General features: G+C 37.8%; 1 protein-coding gene across 5 annotated transcripts in view; it reads left to right on the top strand.

Annotated features, from left to right (window-relative positions):
- Window positions 1–22799, top strand: part of GABRG3 (gamma-aminobutyric acid type A receptor subunit gamma3) — a 328202-nt gene that overhangs the window by 165318 nt on the left and 140085 nt on the right. For 4 of the 5 annotated variants that reach the window (XM_039388838.1, XM_039388839.1, XM_039388837.1 and 1 more), the window contains exons 5-6: window positions 9361–9581; window positions 11894–11976. In XM_039388838.1, the coding sequence (XP_039244772.1) occupies window positions 9361–9581; window positions 11894–11976 (304 nt within the window). Of the gene's footprint in view, window positions 1–6365; window positions 6479–9360; window positions 9582–11893; window positions 11977–22799 lie in introns of all 5 variants that reach the window. The other variant, XM_039388840.1, reaches the window with a different exon arrangement.

The following is a 22799-nucleotide window of genomic DNA, read 5'->3' on the forward strand; positions in this document are numbered from 1 at the left end:
GTCTCCCATTCCTTTACAGCTAATCTTATTCTAAGAGTGACAGTACACATAAAAATATCATGGTAAGCTCTCCTTTTCTGGCTTGCTGATGGCATAAAAGATGTTTCAAAGTATTTCTTCACTTCTTTGGTCAGAGGTTCTTCAACAGAGATTATGAGCATAAGGTCTTCTTGTGTGTAGTCGTTGAGAATGCATTTATTTTTTGTCAACAGGGAAGTTTAGCTTTTTTTATGAATAAGGTAACGCCTCAAGAACTAAACAACATCTTTTGTTGTAGTATGTGAATACTAAAATTCTAATTGAGTATCTTTACGATTTGTTTTATGATTTTTTTTTCAGATATCAAGTATTCTTAGGAGATCTTGATAATGTGCTTTATTATATTAAGTACATCAATTAACTTATATTCACAGACTTTTAATATTCTCTTTCTTTGTTTCTTCTAATAGGAATTATTCATTTTTATTTCTTTACTATTTCCACAGGACTTAAGATTGTCCTTGTGCATTTGTCATACTAAATTCACAAGTTAACAACCTTGATTTTTTTAAATTATGCATTTGGAATCTCTCTCTCTCTCAAACTCCATCCTGTCTGCTGTCTTAGGAAAGCCTTAAATTACAGGTAAGAGTGGGCACTGTGCTTTCTCTGTCAATCCCAACAATATTATTCCTCCCAGCAGCAATCTTCTCAGAAGTGACTATTCTGATGAGCATTTTGAGTAACATTGCTCATCAGATGACTGATCAAGTGTGCCTGCTGCCAAGTACTTCCTCTGTGACTTCCTTGCATGCATTAGAAGTCCCTTTCTCTAAAGTAGCCCAATTTAAGAGCGTATAGTTAAATCTCATCAAAGGCAAAGCTTCTCATCAGGCCCTGTCTGCAACAGGATGTGAACCTTCTGACACACCAAGAGGAGAGGGTGTGGAAATGCAATTGTGGAATGATCATAGCAATCAGGATGTCTTTGGGAATGCTTTAAGAGAAACAGAAGCCAACGGAAGAGTCCGAAAAGAAATGGGAAGCAACAGTGTTTAACAAGTATGAGGAGTCTTCCATCAAAAGGGAAGAGAATGGATTTACTGCTGGTTTTTTGAAATGCATTCTTTCTAATTTCATGCTGTGTTTCTGACTATAGAATGATTGATCAAAGCAGAAGAGATAATCCATCAGTGCGAAGTGAAGGGAAAGCTATGAAGGAATGTCAGGGGATGGACCAAAACAAAAATCTCCAGCCCTTCCTTTAACTGAGTGTAAGAATTTATTTGAAATACAGCAGGACTGCAACTAGCCTCCAAAGAGCCAAAATAGGCAGAATGAGACAGACAAATGTTTTCTCAGAGAAAGGAAATGTTACATAACTGCATACTTTGTTTTTAGTCTGAAGTTAGCTGTCTTTCCCTCTTTATGATAGCAAGAAATCAGTGAAATAATCCCTTGAGCAGGCAAAGGGCAATAGTGTACTGAAGAAGGCAAGCTTCCATCCTTCTTGCTCCAAGATTCCTGCTGAGGCAGTGATGAGAAGAGCTTTTTTCTTATTTTTCTGATTCAAAGCATTCAGCATTCATATGGAGACAACTGTGACTACTTGCTGAAATATTTTGACAATGCTAACCTGAATACCCCTTATATCTGTGGTGACAATCTCAATGTTGACTTTGCTTTTTTCATTGTATTTTCTCCATGAAACTATCATGCCTGTAACATTATGAAAGTATCAAAGCAAATTCTCACAAAAGAGCAAGTTATTGAAAGTCTTTTGAGCAAGTTATTGAAACTCTTTCTAGACATAAAAAGGTTTGGAAAGTTTTCAGTTATATATTTTATTACCACTGTAAACCTAATCATTCTTTATATATTTCTTCTGGGGATCTTTTGAAGGTACAGCCTTAATGCTGATGGGAAAGATAAATTCTGTTTAAGAAAAGAAAAAAGCCCAAAAGTGAGAAAGTGTTTCCTTAGATCTTCCACTCTGAATAGAGACTACTAGGAATAAAGGTAGGATCTGGAGTTGGAGAAGAAGCACAGAAAGTGGAAACAAAGCAGACTCGTGGAGAATGGGAAGGTGATCCCTGACATGGATCCTCAGGCTCCAAAACCCACTGTTGTATGCAGCATGAAGTAAATCCTGCCCATTTAGCTTCTGGGCAGACTCTGAAAACATGAAGTTCTAGGCTGGCAGAGATACTTTAGGAAAAGTTGCAGGCAGCCCTAATGGTGCTACTTCTCTCATCCCAAGCTGTGCTGAAAGCAAGTCAAACTTTCAGGACTAATGTTGTGAGAATTACTGTTCTCAGAGAAGACTTGTTTTGGTTTTAATGATACCACAAGAGTTTTGAATATACACTGCATAGGAAATACACTCTTTATTTTACTGGGTTTTCTCCAGCAGATTTCATTTATTTCTTTCTGCATTATTTCCACAAAATGAGAGTATGTAGGATTCAAAATGGGTTTGCTGGAAAAATGGTAGACCATTCCACTACTTTCAGTTTCTTTCCACAGGATACCAGAGAAGTTTTTACCAATTTTTGAAACTAGAAGGCAAGTTGCACACAGGTTGAAAAAACAACCAGTAGCTGTCAAGCAATAGTGCTAAGGAAACATAGTAAGCCTTCTAGGGCTCTCCTGGAATTGCCGTAGTTCCTGGCTTTTTATAATCTATACACCATGCAATCTGGGGAAAAATCAGCACACATCATGCAGCAGTTGCTGTGGAAGTATTTATTTCCATCAATATCAAAAATACAGCACGACCTGTGCCTCTTCAAATTATCAAAAGTCTGTTCAGAAGATGTTCCACTAGACAGAGGACAATTCTCTCCTCTTTGTAGCCCAGGGTAAGACTGGCTGAATCAGGGAAGCTGAAGGTGGGCTGTGCTCCAGACAGTTACTCTCGAGGTTTTTTATGTCAAATGTGGGAATGTACTGGTTCAGAAAGGGGGAACCACTCATCCCATACTTCAGGGAGCATTTTCTCTTTCACTCATTTGTCACAAAATTAAAGAGGCGGCTGAATCAATCAGACAGTCCTTTGCAGGATAATTTTGGCAATTCAGTTGTTGATTGAACTTTCCTTTGAGTGGTGAGCTGGGCTGCAAAAATATATTTTTATTGAAAATGAACTTCAAACTCTCAAGAGATTATGCTCTTTGAATGTTCTCAAGAGCATCAAATTGCAGACTAAATAAACAGACATCATGAGTGTCACTTTAATATTTGGGACATTTCCTATTAAAAGACAGTATCTCAAACCCTTCTCTTCGTACTTCTAATCCAAGCATGACAAGGGCATAAAGAAAGAACATTTCTCTGTGTGTTCACCTGTGGTCTATGGCTGAGCGTAGTAAGAGGGAGATTCCCACCCTTCAGAGATTTTTCTTCTGTTTCTCTCCTGTTTCCCTGAACAGCTCCATCCCATGTCCCCTTTTAAACCATAGTGCTTAACATTTCTATGGCACTGTTTGCATGTAAGGCATTCTACCATTATTAATTTTTTAAGCATACTTCATACTGAATGGTTTGGACTGAAATAAAAAAACAAAGTTTAATACTTACTTCCAGAACAGTTTTAGGCTTACAAATAGGATTACCCACTTTGGTGAAGTCAAGCCCTTTGGTAACTAAAGGATATTTTGTCCCTTACGCATTTTATTAGACTAGTTCCAAGTTTATTGGAACAGTGTTTGCAGTGTGGTGTGGTATGTTGACATGTTATACAAGGAGGGTGGGAGGGCACAGAATAATCATAATCTAAATTGGACTCTAATTATCTAGCTGTTTTCAGTTGATTGAGTACCAGCCTCATACAAATGCCAGTAGCAGCTTTAATCAAAAACAGTATCACTCCATCACCAATCAATATATAGGCTCTACAATGGAAAAAATATCATTTTGGAAGAGTTAGAGAAAGAATTCTGAATCAATCAGAAAAGATAGCAGGATTTGTCCAAGGACTTCCTACATTATGGGGAAATGAGTCTTGGGGTGATGGTGTGTTGTCTGGTAGGCAATAATAATAACCTGGAAAGTATCATGCAAGAAATTCTCACATTTTTCCTAAGGAAAAGACTCTTGATATTATTGTTTTTACTGTTGTGAAGAATTGTGAAAATCCAGAAAATAAGAAGGCTGCAGCAGAAGCAACAAAGGCATGCCATACTGTTATCCATAGTCATTCAAATCCATTACCTGACTGCGACAGCCAATGAAATAGTAATTTCCATGATTAACCAACAGCTAAAATGATACACCATGAAAGGAGAAAAGCTTCATTTATTACCAACAACAGGTTTGTGGCTCTTTTGACTGAGAAAACAATGAAAGACTTGGTTGAAAAGCGTGTGTTTTTCTCTGTGTCTACAGATGCCTCAAACAATGGCACTTTCAAGGTGCTCCCAGTCATTATCATTCCTACACTGGTGAAGGGCAAGCAGTTCACTGCTGACCTGATTATTTTCAAGGCACTAATGAAACCATATTAGGAATATCTGAAAAAAAAAGTGTATATGTGTATATATATATATATATATATATTATATATATAAAGATATATATATATAAAGCTAAAATCGAGTAGTTGGAACCTTGGCTAGATACAGTTATTTGCAGGTAATACTGTTGCTAAATCTGAGTTATGTCTCCCATCCACAAACCAATGGGAAGTAAGAAAGAAAAATTGTCTTTAGCTTCTTGCTCTGTATGTAACCATATAACAGAAAAATACCATTTAACTTTCCTTGTGTCATTCAGTCATTTTTCTCAGCAAATGTTTCAGATTTAAAGGAGAACTTATGAAATTTGAATGGGAAGAAATATTCTACATGAGACAATTACTTGCATACTGTACTGTTAAAGGATCATAATCTGTTTCCTTGGTTCTAGGAGTTTCTTTTGGAAGTTAAGTGAATGTTGTCAGATGCCAATTTTAAAATGCCATTTTCAAAGAAAACCTCATAGAGCATGATAAAGAGGTTTTCAGTGACACAATGTCGCTTATAATTTTCAGGTTTTACTGAATTTTTCTTGCAATGGAAGTCTTACAGGTAAAACAATCTTTTTACATGATGAAATGTATAAGATAAAGCATTCATTTAAGGGTAATTTGTAAAAAAGAACCGATGACAAATTCTTGGTCATAAACTATTCATCAGCAGAAGGTAAAAAAGAAAACAAAGACATTTCACACAGAAATACACATTAGCTGTCAGAAATGAGGCTTTATATTTTCATATAATCAAACAAAATACGAATAAACTGATATACTATTAATGTACTCTTTCCAAAAAGAGTAAAAAATATTGATAATTTAAAATTTCTTAAAAGGCATAATATTGTGTGGTTAGAGATTCAGCTGAGTACTTGTATATGTCAGGAGTCTTCAACTAGGAAAAATTTTCATATTTTAGCTTCACATTCCTGCTTTCTCAATTTCTTAAAACTGTTTCTTTTATAATTAAAAAAATCCATATATAATCAGATTTGGACAGATTGTGGATTTCTCAAACAGTTTTCATTTCGGTGAATTTTCTAAGTCTGGGTAATTTAACATGTAGCGTGGTTCATGAATTTACTTTTAAAGCCAAACAAAATTAAATCCATTAAAACTGATAATAAATTATACTTCTATCAATTCTTTCAAGTTTATAATTAATTTCCCATCAGTGAAATTTAATACCATTTCAGAAATATGTATATGTACTAAAGGAAATAAGATTTCCCTAGAATTTCCCTTCATGTTAGCATGTAGACCTATTTCTTCTGTTAGAGTTGTCCCTTCTTAAAGAGAATACCTTTTTTAAAGTTTGGCTGCTCTGGAGCGTAGCTTCAGTTAATACATTAAAGCAAAGTGTGAATATGTGGTATAAAGTAGGAAAAATCTTGAGTTTATTTTGCTAGTATGGCAAACCAGGTACCATTAAGACAAAAAAACTTAGTAGGAGAACAATTTACTGTACACAACCTTGGCATTCCATGGAGAACATAGTTTTACTTTTCTGCTGCTGTGAAGCAGTCTTGTTGAAAATTTTGCTGGTTTTGACTTCTTCCTGTGTTCATTGTAGTAGTCAGTGGTTGCTGCCAAAAACATAAAAATAAAAATAAAGAAGCAGAAGGATATTAACAACACTTCTACTGCAGCAGTAGAACAGAACATAAAGAATATTGTAAGAGTTGTATGATGCTACTTCATCTGAGGCATCACATCACTGAAACCTGATGTCCTCTCTGAACTCTAAGTGCAATTGTTACATTTCATAAAGATCTAAAATGGCAGATATTAGCTAGCAAATGAAGAGCATTACTTTCTTATATTACATTATATTGACCTGTATATAAAACCAACATAGAAACCTTTCTTCTGGCAGTTTCTTGTTGGATGCTGAGTGTTGGAGATCACTGTACCAGCTTTGTGCAAAGCAACATATGGAAGCTGTTGACTTCACTGGGAATGGAGTATCTGTTGTCAGGGAAGATAGAGGTAATTTTCCTGAAATATGCATAGGCTTAAAACCATTAGAAGAGAAGAACTGAGTGCCAATTTTGAAAGCCACCTCTGTCCCTTTATAGTAGAGTGAATACATAAATATCATACCCCATTATCTGCTTGGTTAACCAAGACTGAAGAAATCCAAAAGATTAATGTAAAGTATGTACTGATGTAACAGTGACTTCTAAAAAAGATTAATGGAGAGAACTGAAATTCAGATATTATATGGAAATGTGTATTTTTACTGGGATTTTTTTTGTAGATTGTACATTCTGACAGCATTGTAAATACTTTAAATTAAAAAAAGGATAAAGTCTTTAAAAAGTCAGTTTCCACCAACTTATTGACTTTGCTTTTTAAATTGTTGCTTTGATTTCTCTGACCTCTGTTTACAAAAAGAAAAATTGAGTTTTTTACAGAACTAATTAATTCAAAAGATCTGTGAACCATTTAATTTGAGTTGAAATGCTTTTATTAAGGTGAATGGAGTTACAGTGGCCCATTGCAGAGATATTTTGAATAATGATCTTTGCTGGCACGTTCTAGTTGCAGTAATAAGTAAAGAAGATAAAAAATGGGAGGCGGACAGTGCTGTTAGCACTACTCTGCTTCTAGGCTAATGTATTCTGTTTCTCAGCCAAAGTAATTTACCGGAATAGAAACCACAATGTTACATTTATACTGCTCCTGGGGCCCACTTTGCTCAGATCTAGCTGCAGTACCTTCTCAGGACAATGTGTTAGGGAGCTCAAGGTCTTTATTATTCTCTTGGTGGGGTAGAAATCCTGAATATCTCAAATCCTAAAAATCATTAAATATGTATGATATTCTAGAAAGGAACTATGGTTGCTTCTCAATTTAGTCAAAATGAAGCATTCATATAAAATAAGCTTAAATATGAATATCACACAAAAACTTGTCCCGTGAAAAGACAGCACTGTCATTAGCCAGTGTATACAAATGGTCTTTGATTCTATAAATACAGATTCTATAAATACAGATTCTCACATGTGAGCTAAAAAAAGCAACTCTTCTCTCACAGCATTTGGAGAAACCCATAGACATGTCTGGCATATTCCTCTCTACAGGAGCTGAATGTACCAAATGATTTCACTAGACTTACAAAGACTAAAATGGAATTGATTGTAAAGAAACAAGACCAGGGCTCTACCATCTAAAATGTGGTGAACTAAAGATGTTCTTTTTGAATAATAAAGGTACACTGGGTGCATTACATTGCATCCTTCAGATGTGTGAAGATGTCATCAATATGAAAGTCTCTTCAGATTCAAATCTGTCATCTTCCCTGAGAAAATAAAGCTAATAATACAATGAAAAATGGTAGTGAGATAAGCTATAAGGAAGATGGTCCTTAATGCCTTTGGTGACTAGGCTTTAATTCCTGAGGTAATCTACTGCTGGTATTTGGATACGTACTAGCACCTTTTGATCATTTACCATCTAGAGATGAGAGGCCCAAAGTGTGTTTTGGACTTGGATTACAGTGCCAGTGGATTAGGTTTCCTGGTGTTATAACATCACCTTTGGAAGGATGGCCTGCCAAAAATGTAATAGCGTAGGAGAAACAGGTGGCTCTTAGCAAAAACGCTGTCCTCAGTTCAGATTGCAACCTTTACTTACTATCTATAAAGAAAAAAAGATATAATACTGTTGTGTTAAAACTTAGGAATAGACAAACAAAAAGGCAATAAAAACAAGTTCAGAGTGATCGAAGACAAAGACACTCCAGACTTTCCACATAGCCTTAATTCTCCTGGTAGAGTGCATCTACCAGGGGTCCTAATGAGTTGTTTTCCTGTGGATTATTCCCAACCCCTGTAATAGCCTGTGTTGTAGAGCATACACTTTGTGTCACATCAACAAACACCAGCTCTATTATGGATGCAGCCACACCCGCAATACTGAGAGGGTATTGCATGACACAGTCAGATGTCTGTTTCTACAGGGTCTGAAAAGAGGAAGAGGAACATAAACAAATGTAACATGACCTCTCCCAGCCTCTGCTGGCTGGAATTCACATACAAAATATGTGAATTCAAATACAATTCAAATACAAAATTAAAATACAGTTTCTTCTATGGGGTATTAAATGCATAAATCAGCATGTTTAATGTGTTCACCTATGTAATTTTGTCTGTTTGTTCATGTGTATTTTAATTTCTGCATTTATACCTAATATGATGGCTTACCTACAAAAACACAGTAGTAAACATCGAGTGAAAGAAAGGATGAATTTCATGTAAATTATGGTATTAGCCTATTCAGGGCCAATTGTTCCACTCCTAACATTAGGTGCACATGAGGTGTCTGTAAAGGAGCACTAACGTGCCTTTTGTTTTTGCTGCAGTGTGGCCTCAAAAACAGTGTCTGAACAATTGCTAACAAGCAGAACAATTAATTTACTGAGTTTACACAATCTTCTCCCTAAAGGGCATAATCAGGGAAATTTACCATTCTCTAGCTTATGTGTGTTGGTCCTGTTCATCTTTCACGTGTCTTTTGTCAGTCTGTCCTATGATAAAGAAGTCTGCAAATTGTACCTTGTAGCTGTGACTTTTTAGATACAATGGAAAAGAACGTGCTCATGCAGAAACTGTTATCGCACAGGACCATGCAAGTGAGGTGTTTGGCCTGTTTCATAAAGCACATAGATGTGAAAAAAGGGTGGAGGGGGAGAAGGGAAAGAAAAAAGGAAAAGAAAATTTCCTCAGGCAGCAAAACAAAAAGAAAGCATAGCTCCATTGGCCAGAATGTATCCTGTGGCTCTACAGCAGAACAGGCCTAACCAAACACTAAATAGTGGTGGGAAGTATGGAACAGATTTCAATTTGTGTGTCATACTTTCTTTGCAGGAGTATCAAATTGATGTATTTTTTGCCCAGACGTGGACAGATAGCCGTCTTCGCTTCAACAGCACCATGAAAATACTGACTCTAAACAGCAACATGGTTGGCTTGATCTGGATCCCAGACACTATATTTCGTAACTCAAAGACAGCGGAGGCTCACTGGATCACCACCCCCAACCAGCTCCTCCGCATATGGAATGATGGCAAGATCTTGTACACCCTCAGGTGAGCACTTGGCAAGGTGCAGGGCTCAAAGCTTCTGGTGTAGCAATAGTAATTTTCCGCTGTATCTGTGTTCTCCTCAGCTGTTTTCTTCCTGATCCTTACCTGACCATGCTTTACAAATATTTTAATATTCAGGCATAAGTACCGTCAACTTTAAAAAACAAAGTCTTGTCTTTCTAGGACAGAATTAGAAATAGGTATGTCTAAATTGTAGAAGTTGGGTTTTTTAGTGCTTGTAATAAAATGTAGTCCCATAAAACCAGGGCTGGATAAAGCATTTCTAGATTCATGCTGATGCTGGACTCTTTGAATAAGTCATGCTGAAAGATAGTCTGTTACATCTCATCATAAGGGTGAATTGCTAGAGAAAAGGTTTTTAGAGTTTTTCTAATCTTTTTGATACCATCAGCTGTGTGATATTAGAAATAAACTATATGATGTTAGAAATGCAGTGCATATATATACAGTATTTATATATGCAGTATAAAATATACCTGTATTAAAAAAACCGTGTGGAAATCAAAATATGTGTTTACTTATGGAAGAGATGGGTTGTTCAGAAGGGAGTTGTGCCATAAGCCACATTCCACAAACCAAACAGTTTCAGAAACATCCCTTTCACGCTGCATTTTCTTCAGTGATTGTGTTCAACCCTCTTGGTGCAACTGCATATTCCAGTCATAATTGCATTAGCAGTTGGGGTCCAATAGAAAGTCTTTGGCAGACAATAAGGAAGGAAATAAACAGCTGGAAAAGCTACTGATATTTTTAGTGCCCTTTCCATCTTAAGCTTGCTCCACTGTGAGGAGCTCTTACTTATTTCAGTTGCCTTTAGCAAATTTTAGACTTTTTGATTACAATGTCAACTCCAATCCCTCTTGATTGGGTTTGTTTTTTTTTTTTTTTTTTTTGAGGGGTTTTTGGTTAGGTGTGTTTTCTTTTCCTTTTAAGTCCTGTTACAGTATTTCAGGGCAAGTTAAATATCAGTCTAATAGTAGTTAGATTTACATACCTATCACTAAAGACACTATTTGCTGAATGGACTGCAAATTTTGTTTAAAACAGCTAAAAGAGAGGTAATACTTGATCCATTGGAGTGAACATTCTTAGTTTGTGAAAAATATTTTGAGTACTTTTTGACCCCTCAAAAGGTCAACCTCCTTTTTATGCAAAAAAATCTGTTAGAATGATCATTGGCCATTGTTAACACTGTGTAATTCAAAACCAGTTTATCTTACCTAAGTGTCAGAATTGGTATGACATGGAAGAGGTAACTACTGTATGCCCTGGTACTGTCAGGTGTTGATGGGTGCTATGTGTTCATAAGAAAATACAAGGTTCAATCAAGGTCCAGGCCTTCCCATCTTCTTCCTTGCCTACTTCTGGATGTGAATGCCCTCCTGCTGCAACACTGCAAGTCCTCTTCTACCGTCAGCACAATAACACTATTAAATTCCTCACAGGTGACCTTTTCCAAGACAGGGGTTTTCTCTGCAGCATCCTAAATCTGAGACACAAACCTTTCCCCATCCAGTTTGTGAGCTTTTTATTTAGTTTCTAAAAGGAAAAATCCACATGACCCAAACTTGCTGCAGAAATTCTGGCATGCAATTATGTAGTGTTTACTAAAAAAGATTGTACAATAAACTAACACTGAATTCTATCTCCCTGGGTAAATACATTCACTTTGTAAGCTATCAGACTGAAGGTTATTGATTTTTATTAGTAATTTTTAAATTAGCTCTATTCATAGTATCCTTTGTGTTAGGGATGCCATGTAAAACAAGCTTTCAAGTAGGACTAAAGATGTTTCTGCTGATATGTTTGTTGCATCTGTACAATATAGAATGGCATATAGACATATATTGAGAGACAGCTGAAAGAGGCTGAAAGAATTTTAAGTTCACACTTTAAGTATATGTGGATAAGATTTCTTATAAGATTCTTTATGAGGTTTTAATTTTGTGGAATTACACACCACTACATCAACCATATTTCCTGAGTTTTTTAATAAAGAATAGATGTTTCCATCCCAGGTCCTTTGATAATAAATTGTCTAGAGAAAAACACATGCACAGATTTCTTGGGATCAAGAAACTCTTGATGATGTGTCTGAAATTATTTTACATAGTTATCGTTGCTTTGGATCAGACTTAAATAACCAACTAACAATCTGCAAATATAGTTCTTTCTTTTCCGGCCTTACTTATGGATGTCAGAATATTCTTGAATGATACTTAAGGTTTCCCAACCTCCTCCTCTGACTGTTCATTGTACTGGCATGTAATAACAGACACTTGGTTTCTTCACAGGCTTACCATCAATGCCGAGTGCCAGCTGCAGCTACACAACTTCCCAATGGATGAACACTCATGTCCTCTGATATTCTCTAGCTGTAAGTGCTGCTTTGATGCCTTATTGTTGTATATGACTAGTATGCAGAGGCATGAGTTTATTTCTGATTTCTGTCAGGTTGTTCAACTATTCCCCGACAGCTATAGGATATTTAGGTCTGCTCAAATATTCAGGGAATTTTGGTTTTCCTCTCTTGCATTTCTGGTCAATGGATTTATAACATGAAGTCTTCTGTAGGTTTACTCTATTATTTTTGCCAGAACCAACCTTTTTAATTGATACTATAGTCACACTCTCAGCAGGAGCAGATATTCATATCAGTCTGTGCAATGTTAATCTATAAAATCATGTGACATGCAAATGAGAATTGAAACTACAGTTTTCTGGTGGAGGTGCACAGCCTGGGGACATGCCCAGTAATCTCTGAACATCTGAGTTTACAGCATGTAGTGTGGTAATGCCTCTCTGTTTCATAATAAAAGTAAATGGTGCAAGTACTGTAACTCTCATTTTCCTTTTATTGCTCGGCTTGTCCAGTAGTCCCAATGTTGTATTGTATGTAGTCTTGTTGGCATGTTCAAAACCTTCCTAACAGGCAAAAAAAATACTTTGGTGAAATGGATGGAAAACAAAAGTCAGGTGAGTTAATCTTGAGGTCCAATATTACTGTAAGAATTAAATTCATGCCGATTCATTTGAAAAAAACTTGAGAGCTGCCTACTCATGGGTACACCTGCATAGTTTTGTAATCCAAAGCCACACAATGCAAATGCTTTACAAACATTTTTAAAAGGGTTTCAGCTAAAGATTTTAATTTGACAAACTCCAAGACTCAGGATATGCATTCTTCAAAAATTAAAGGGAAATGTATGGTTTTGTCTGTATATTTAGAAAGTAGATTTTCTCCATAATAACTTTTAAAGTGGTAGAAGAATCACACTATTGAATGTCTTCATAATAAATATGCTGTTGTGATGGTATTGATTTCCATTTATAAACAGTATACAAACAGTGATCCTCAATGACAAAACAGATTTGAATTTCAGCTGCTCCAGGGTATATTTTTCTTTTTCCCCAGGAAAATGTTTTTAAAAAATCTGTCATGTAAAAATCTCCCTTTCCCCCAAAATATTATGCTGTTTTTTATTATCTATATATAAGTGGGCCTGGGCAGAAAATCGCTGTGGTATGTTTAATTCAGGTGTGTGGAATATGTGCATACTCAACTGAACAAGAGGCAGATAGCTCCTGAATGAGCTTTCCTGCTAATGAACACTTGTCACTGAACTCTGTGCACTTCAGCTATCTTTAGTTACTACTTGAAGCTACTCTTACCTTGTGGAAATCTGCTGTTTTGATGTAGTACTGGGAAAAGTGTGTGTGACCTTAAAGATCAAATCCCAGGGATTTAATTAGACCTACTAAAATTTAGGTTTAAGTCCAAAGATACTAATTAAACCTTCCACATAAATTTGATTAGTCCTGTGCTAGTAATATCCAAGTGAACTCCAATAAACAAAGAAGTCACTTCAAACCTTGCATTCCCTAATAATTAGACAGTTGCTGAATATAAGTAAGTTATGCTTGTGGTTTTTATTTAAAGTGAGCATATCAGTGGGAACTTCATCAGGTTCTGCTCCATGGCAAAGTTCCAAATATAGTTTGGTTTGCAAAGGTTCTTCCTAATTTAGATCTATTAGCTCAGAACTCTTCTGCCCTTGAAAACACACACATATTACAAATAGACATGTACTACTGTCTGTGGAGATGGAGATTACATAGGATAAATCAGAATGTGATTATGTCTCAGTTTCTCCGTGTTTTCTTCATAGTTTCTAGACAGATGGAAAAACCCATGGAAGGATATTAAAGTAATGTTTTATAGTTCTCTCAATTGTTTTGATCATGTTGATAACAAGGGTTTATTTCTTTAGATTTATACTGAATTTTGTTCTTTTCCTTGAACAATTTTAGCACTACTATTATCATCATCCAGAACAACTCCTGTATGATTTGTTTGTTGCATAACTTGGTTGTATTTTCAGTCTTGTGTATATTCATAGCAGTCTGTAGATACATGACACTCAGTGGGACTTGTGAAGTCAATGACTGAGTGAATGCCTGAATGATTTATTACTGCCTTCTATGAAAAGTTTCTGAGGGGACAAACTGATTTGGGATTCCAAGATGCATGTCTTTGAATCAAATAACAATCTTTGTAGAACTCACAGCACAGCTCTGCTTTCCTCTGCATCCCTTTTGTTTGTTCCCCAGCACACAGACAAATCTTTATAGTTTCCACTGTAGGCAGGCACAAAAAAAGCACAAGTGTCAGAAAATATTCTCTACACTTCTACACACACGAAGTTTAACATTTGAAATTTCTAATTTTTAATATAAATTTTCCTTGATATTTCAGAAATGTGAAACTCATCTTAAATTTTGTTTAGAATATTTACCTCTAGTGCCAACTAATTTGCACCCTAATCCTGCTGTTACTGTGAGGACAGTTTATGTTCCTTCAGTAGGAATACTGAGCTCTACTTGGTCTCTTTGCTGGGATGAATAAAGAGAAAACAGCAGCTTATAAATAGGGGCCATCTCAGTGTGCTAATAGTGGTTACCAAAATATACCTACCCCTTCCTGTGGTAAATCTTGTTCAAGAATAATTTCTGGAGCTCTCTACTCTCTTTTTTAGGACTAAAAAAGTACTGAAATAATCTGAAGCTCTTTACACTCTGTGCAAGTTTTACTTGTGCTTCAGGTGACATGATGTGATGAATCACCTGGCATATTAGGCCGTGTGATCAGTGTGTGTCTGTAGTTGCTGTTCTTATGTAGATGTGCACTTACATTCCTTATGTGAAAAGTTGATCCCGATACCATAGTGCTGGACTGCCATGCAACGTGACAGCTCATATCTGTTCTGTGTACTGGTTTGGTTTGATCAACCACATGTGGCAAGCAGTATTTCTTAATACAGAGCTGCTACAACATTGGCATCAATGCCAATGCATGGTAGGAATGTGCATTTCCATGTAAATGTGAATAAAGAATCAATGCTGTCACTTGATTCCAGTGTAGCAGTCTTTCATAGATTTTCCTCTATATGATCACTCTTTCTTCATATGGTTTTAAAGTATGCTGTTGCATAGAAATATTCTGTCATTCTTCATTTGAGTTAATTTACCCTCCTGAGCCAAGGGAGGTTGCTCTGCTGCTTTTGGCACTCAAATAGCACATTAAACTGTCTTGGATATCTCTATACAGTACTGATTTGTGCATTGTGGAAATACTTTCAGGATTCTGCTATAAAATTTAGTTTATTGAGGTAGTTAGGATTCACATAAACATCAGGAAGGAAGAGGTGTTCTATCTGAAGGATGATGTCAGCACAAGTAAATAAAACAGAGGCAACAAGGGCAGGCTGGAAATGAGAAGTTAAGCATATTAATTGTGGAACTTCTACCACAGAGTACTATGGATGCTCAAATATTATAACAATTCAAAAGTGTTTAGACAAAGCATTGGAAGAAAAATACATTGGGAGCTATCAAGCATAATGAGATCACTCTCTATTAATGACCACTATTTTTTTTATTCTGAGGGAGTAAAGAGTATTTCAGATTAAACAGTAGGCAGAAGTGGCTAAGCTACTTGAAGGAACTCTTTTCCATTAAAGTCATCAGAAACCTGCACCTACTCTCCCCATCCATGTCCTCAAGATTAACTTCAATCATGACACTCCTTCAGGTGACAATATATGACAGCCATACCCAAATGAAGCTGACAAACCTGTTACACCTTGTTTTGAGGATCTGATCAACTAACTTTTTAATCAGGTACAAGGAGCTTTATGATGGGAATCTGTGCTAGCTGTGTACCTGAGGTCTGAAACAATCTGAAAGACTATACCTTAGGGTTTAGCAGATGCAGTAATACTGAGCTACAGTGCAAGATGCCAGAAAAAAAAAAACACTGAATTGATTAATGGGTTTTCATTGGTTTATTTTTCTTGCTGCTGCACTGATCAAACTGCAGATACTGTTGTTCATTTTTAAAAGCACCTTAGATTTAGACAACAAGAATTACGATGTTTTGTAGCCAATTACTGATCTTCTTCCTAGTGGGAAAGTCTACAGTGTCCCGTGTTGCCCATTACTGGAGCATTGCTGCAAGACAGGAAAGGTGGGCATGCCCAGCATACCATTCTTACTGTGAACACCAAAATATATACATAAAGGTTCACGAACGATTCAGGTATTTTCAGTTCAATTTAAAATAGGGGAAAGCAAAATTTCTGGCTGTTGATTGTCCAGTTTGCTCAGTCAGGTCTTAAAACATGTGGGTTTTGCCTTTTAAATGTTAAAGTTTGTGGGGTTTTATAAAGTGAGGTACAAAAGTATGCAAAGTATTGCAGAAAAAAAGTAGTAAGAAAATGCAAAATGCATTTAGAAGAAATTAATCCAAATCTAACATAGAGCCTGAAAGAAACAAATCCCATCTTTCTATATATAAACTCAGTTCAATCAAATGTTCCTCTTTGAACATGAAACCTCTTATGGATATGCAATCAGTACTTTGAAACTAGTATCATTAATTTTCTAAGAGAACTAGCTGTCATCACCAATTTTAATGTTTCTCCTAGCCTAGAAAAGTAAATGCTGCTTTTTTTGGAATGAGTTGTGCTTTGTTTCATCTCATGTGTCATCAGCAGAATCATTAATAAAGTCTGAGGGCAGAATTTTACTCCTGATGAAGAACAGGCCAGAAGAAACATAGCTTAATGTTTGTGTCTTGAGAGGAGTTTCATTAAAGATGCTGGGAATAAACTGCAATGTGCAAAAAGAGCTTTAATCCACATGTGAACTTCCATTTGTGCACTCTGGAATGGGCTGAGCCAGATCATGGGACATCAATGGAATTCTTGAATCAGTTTTTGTGATGAGCATATTTTAGCTATTGTAGTTTTTTCCTCTTCGAGGAAGGTAGAAATTAAGGTACCAGTATGCATCCATCCTTCCGTTCAGAAGACTGTCTTTTTCAGAGAATAGTCAATACAGAGAGGTCTTATAAAGAGGGAAAAAGAAATATATTTATGGAAAATTTGTCCTTTGACAGTTTCCTGCCAAACCCTGTGTCTCGTATATGACTTGTGTCATATATGACAATTCACGAATACAATATGAGGCATATCTGTGACACATCCCTCCTCCTATTCATTTGCTAATCCCTCTCATACACAGTCATTTCCATATCATCTTATTTCTGTTACCTTCTTAGACTGTTTCCATTATACATTTTTTCAAATACCTTGCCTAATGTGCAAGGAAGTATTCAAAGAAAATTTGACCATCCTAAAGATTTATGAGGTGTATATGATTCTATAAGGACCTTCTTTCCTTTTGTTAACCTGTGATCCTGAACATTTCCAGGCATTTTTTTCCTAAGGTACCTACAATGACACCAGGATATAGTGAATTTGAAATATGTTAAGATCTTATGTAACTTCACTTCTTCATTCCATTAGCTTTTCTGAATGTATTCTGCTACTGCATTAGTCACTTGTTAACTCTCCTTGGGTTTCCCTAAAATTCCCTACCGGTGTTTCTTTTATATCTAATGTAAGTAATGTATTGTATCGTAGGGAGTCAAACATTTATCCAATTCCTTGACTACTCACTACTGACTAATTCACTACTACTTTTCTGTGTGTAACTCCATAAATTTCTCAATACATAAGAGAGACTGCATTAAGTATCTTTTAGATTTTTATGACTCTATTTCATAGCCAAGCCAAGACTCATAAAAAATATTACAAGTTCATTTTGAAAGTTCTGCTAATTTTGATGTAATTGCTCCAATATGATATACTGTGTTTTTACAAAACTGTTCAAATTCATCCATGGTATAAGTACATTCACTGTAAAGTTATACTTTCTGTATCTAATTTAGGGTAGATTCATGCCAAACTAGTGCATATTGTAAGTATTTCTGTGGCACCACTCTTTCTGTTAGTGTTGTGTCTTATCATTCAAGGTATATCAGTGGCAACTTTCTAAACATTTACAGCCACGTGGTTTAATGCTGGTTCTGAATTGATACAATATGTTGTAATACCAGAGTAATATTAATTAATCTGATATTACATCTGATAGCCACTAATATATAAATATTTCATTTGTAGAAAAAGCAGCAAAACGTCCCCGAGGTTAAGGATTGACCTGATGATCAGGGAGAATTGGTGGCAGTGGTTAATTAGTGTAATGTCCTGTGCTCTTCTGTTTCTCATGAAGAGCTGAGGTTTTGTACTAGTAGCAGGCCAAATGTCTCTCTCCTTTTATAGTGACTCTTGAGATTTTTCTCACAAGATTGAAGGCTCCTCTGGAGAGGGAGCAGCTGCCACTATTTTCAGCAAAAATGAGACCCTAAGTAAGATTACAGCATGTACTAAATAATGGAGCCTAAAATGCTTAACTCATGATATCTTGGGTCCAGCACAGTCTTCCTGAGACTGTCTGGATTGATGGTAGGCTATTCCAGGAACCTGGCATCTACCCTAGTTTCGCAGCAGTCTTCCAAGGATCCTTGGTGTCTCCGTTTGCCCTGCACAATAGTCTGAGGAAAATGGGATGCTTCAGAGCCAAAAAAATGCTGTTATTCCAGGATCTGAAGATTAATACAGGTGACTGTGTTTCAGGGATAGGACCCCCCAGGTCTTACTTACATTTAGACAAGGAGACTGGAAGTCTAAAAAATCCCACGTGTAGTCTAACCTTTCAGAGCAAACAGTCTTATTTTTCCAAATTTTCTATTAGTAAGAATTTTTAGAAAAAATCAGTCAACATCAAAAAAAATTTTAGGAAAGAAAAAACATGCCTGAGAGACATTTATCTTTGGCAAGAATATATGTAGCTAAGTTATGCTTAGGTGTTAGTAGAAAATAAGAGAAAATGCTGAAGCAAGGCAGTTGGCTGGTTGCGTGTCTGACAGCTGAATGTATCAGCAACAGGCCCTGGAGTCTCTGCCATGTGACAATCATTTTTAGTTCCTATAATTTCATCACAGATCTTATGATATTCAGTGTTTACTTGAAGCTAAAATCCCCTTTAGGCATGTTATCATGTGCCAATATGAGCTTGCTTTTTTTTTTTTTACCTCACATTCAACAGTGTGACACAAATGCACTGCAGACAGAAAAAAATAGCTTTCTCCCTCAAATGTAATATAACACCTATTATATACTACATATTTATATTTTTGTTAATTGCTTATTTAGATATATGATAACTGGTTTGCAAATGAATCTGATCATTATGAAAATGCTACTCCAAAAATTGTGAAGTTTTGGCAGCCCTGCATTTGTAAATTCTGACATACAGAGCTTATATTTGTAATGTAGAGAGCACCAGGAGGAGACAGTCACACTCCTTTTCATCATATTTTTCAGCATTAGAAGGAATGACTGGTTTTGCCACCCTGTAACAATTACATTGCTGGAAAATGAAACAATGTTGTACCAGCCTGTAGCCATCCATGACTGGAGGGTGGCTATCACTGACTAGGGTCTGTTCAGAAGGGACAGGAGAGGAAGGAGGGGTGGAGTTCCCCTTGCATCAAGAGATGGGTAGAATGTGAAGAGTTGTCTCTGAGGAACAGCCATGAACAGGTCACAAGCATATGGGTAAGAATCAGAGACCAAGGCAGCAATGGGAACCTTGTGGTTGGTGTCTGCTACAGGCTACCTGATCCAGGGGAGCCCATTGATGAAGCCTTCTTGCTCCAGCTACTGGAGATGTGCTCTCAGGTGTTTGTCCTGCTCAGGAACTTCAACCACCCCAATATCTGCTGGGAAAGTAGCATGGTGAGCTGTAGGCAATCCAGGAGACTCATGGAACACATGGAGAATAATTCCTTAAGCCAGGTAATAGACAGGCCTACCAGAGGAGATGCAATGGTCACCAACACAAGTGAGCTAGTTGGGGGCATCAAGATTGGAGGCAGCTTCGGCTACAGTGGTCCTGCACTGGTGGAATTTGCAGTTCTGAGGGATAGGAGTCAGTTGAAGAGTAAAGTTAGGACTCTGAATTTTAGAAAGGAAATTTCCAGCTGTTCAAGGAATTATTCAGTAGAAACCCCTGGGATACTGCCCTCCGGGACAGAACTGGCAGATCTTTAAGGACGCTTTCCATAGAACAGAAGAACTCTTGATCTCCAGGTGTAAGAAATCAGGCAAGGAAGGCAAAAGACCAGCATGGTTGAGTTGAGACTTACTGGTCAAACTAGAGGGCAAGAAGGAAATGCACAGTCCATGGATGCAGGGACAGGTATCCTGGGAAGAGTACAAGGATGCAGTTCGGTTCTGTAGGGATGGGGTCAGGAAGGCCAAGGCATATGTGGAGTTGAACTTGACAAGGGATGCAAAGAATGACAAGAAGGACCTCTACAGGTATGTTAGGCAGAAAAAGAAGGTCAGAGAATGTGTACATCCCTCAATTAGCATGACTGACAAACTGGTAACAGCAACGAGAAGGCTGAGGTATATGCTCTTACAGGCAACAGTCAGAGGTGGATTAAGAATCTGCAGTGCCAAAACTCATAACAGTTCTGGGCATAGCTCACTCCTCTTTGGGTTACGGGCAGATTTTGGTCTTTGGTAATTATCTTAATTCTTGAAGAAACTTCCTAAGGCATCTTCTAAGATGCATGCTACATTATGTGTGCACAGATGTTACATCATAGACTCATTTGGTATTCCTTTCTTTGGAGCACTACATTTTTGCAAATGCTGCTATACCTGTGTTTGTTTCTTGTAGTCTCCCTTGATGTAACTGAAATGTGTATCATAAAATATAACATAAAACATGAAAGTACAAGTCAAGGTAGCCCACTGCCAAGAAACTTTTCCTTCTCCTACCTTGATTTGCACATTTTCATAGGTGGGAGACAAGCTTGCTTGAATCTGAAAGGTTCAAGCTATTTTAGGTCTCTAGTAGAATACATGTCATATTTTTAAAGAAACAAAGAACATGTAGTTTTCTAATTACTTTAGTTGTTGTAATGAGTGGATAAAAAAAGAAAAGAAAAAATTGATTGTATTATTGTCTTCCATGGCCACCTCAGTGACCTCACTAAAAATTACACTAATGCAACTCCATGTGTCTGCGTTTGAACTTATTGGTCCATTATAAGAAATGAAGAATTGCTGCAGAGTTTTTTCCAAGTGTAGAGAAACCTTTTGGGACTTTGAGAACCAAGAAGTACCAAACCAGTGTCAGACCAGAACAAATACCAAGTAATTGAGAAAAGGAGAATGAGGAGAGATCAGAGTTGCCAAGGTCAGCCAGATAACATGCAGCATGCCACAGAAGTTTAACAAAAACAGTGACTATTGACTCTCAGATTAAACTCATCTTGGCTAGAGCACAGTCGATGCTTGTTACTTTTGCTAGGCTTGACTGACCGATGATAATGAGGTTAGTAGAAGCCATTAAAGGTTTACTTGTAACAGACTCAAAATATAGGACGAAAACATCAAGTCCTCAACTCATTAGCCTTATCAATTTTATTTACTTTTAATGCAGCCTGGAAAAACAAGGCAGCCTGGAAATGTGAAATAAAAGGCCCTATCCTTTTCTTGCTTCTGGTCATGAAAAATTAATGGAAAAACAAAACATATCCTTAGTGCTGATTGTCATGGGTTGATGTGACTAGGTTTTGGGGTTTTTTTGGTGGGGGGGGCTACAGAGATATCTTATGTAGAAGCTGCTAAAAGTTTCCCCTGCCATGGAACCAAAGATGGTTGGCTTCAGGGCAGACTTCCTGGTCGTGACCAGGAGCAGAGCCAGTTGGAAGCTTTAGTAATGCTTCTGTGATAACATATTTAAGAAAATAGTTGTTGCGCAGAAGAAATTCCACCCAGGGGAGTTTCCGACCGAAGCTCTGGGCGGCCCGGGCTGCCTCCCGCACCACAAGCCGGGGGGACCGTGACTGCGGCCTGGGCCCACGGCAGCTGCTGGCCTGGGGCAGGCACAGTGCTGGAGCCGAGCCGGGCCAGGCTGGGGTGGCCCCCGCCGCCTCCCCTGCTGTGGGTGGGGGTGGTGGCCATGGCCTGGGGCTGCGCAACAGCTGGCCCAGGGCAGGCATGGCGCTAGCCCCGCTGATGGGCACTGTCCCCCACCCTAGTCCCGGCCGAGCTGGGCCAGGCCAGGATGGCCCTGTTGGTTGCAGCTGAGTCCATGCGGGAACAAGTAGATGCATGAAGGAGGACTGTTACCCTTGTGGGAGGCTCAGGATGGAGCAGGGTCCTTCGGAAGATTTGTGGTCCGTGGAGAGAGGAGCCCACGCCGCAGCAGGTTATTCCTGGGTAAGACTCCACTCATCGCTCTGTGGGGAACCCACGTCAGTGCTACTCATCCGTCAAGGACTGCATCCTATGAAAAACCATCGAGGTATAGAGACCCCCTGCATCCCACGGAGGAATGACCTTCCGGACGGCAGATATGGAAGACCTGCAGCCCAGAGGGGGTGGACCCATGTTGGAGAGGTTCATCAAGGACTGTTTCCCGCGGGAGGAACCCCACAGAACAGGGGAAGGACTCAGAGCTTTAGCACCCCCTGTAGCCTGTGGTGAAGACCATGGTGGAGCAGGCTGTCCCCCTGCAGCCCATGGAAGGGTGACCCACAGGACAGCAGACTTTGAAGACCTATTGCCTTATGGGTGGACTTCTTTTCCTGCACTGATGCAGGGGAAGGAGGGAGAACATAGAAGGAAGGAGGGGTGGTTGGAAAGTGTGCTTAAGACTGTTTTATTTCTCACTCTTTAGCTCTTATCCTATTAGTAATAAATTTTAGTATTATCC

Source organism: Pipra filicauda, unplaced genomic scaffold (assembly GCF_003945595.2).
Source record: "Pipra filicauda isolate LSUMZ 115617 unplaced genomic scaffold, ASM394559v2 scaffold68_size4259465_pilon, whole genome shotgun sequence".
Taxonomy (NCBI): domain Eukaryota; kingdom Metazoa; phylum Chordata; class Aves; order Passeriformes; family Pipridae; genus Pipra; species Pipra filicauda.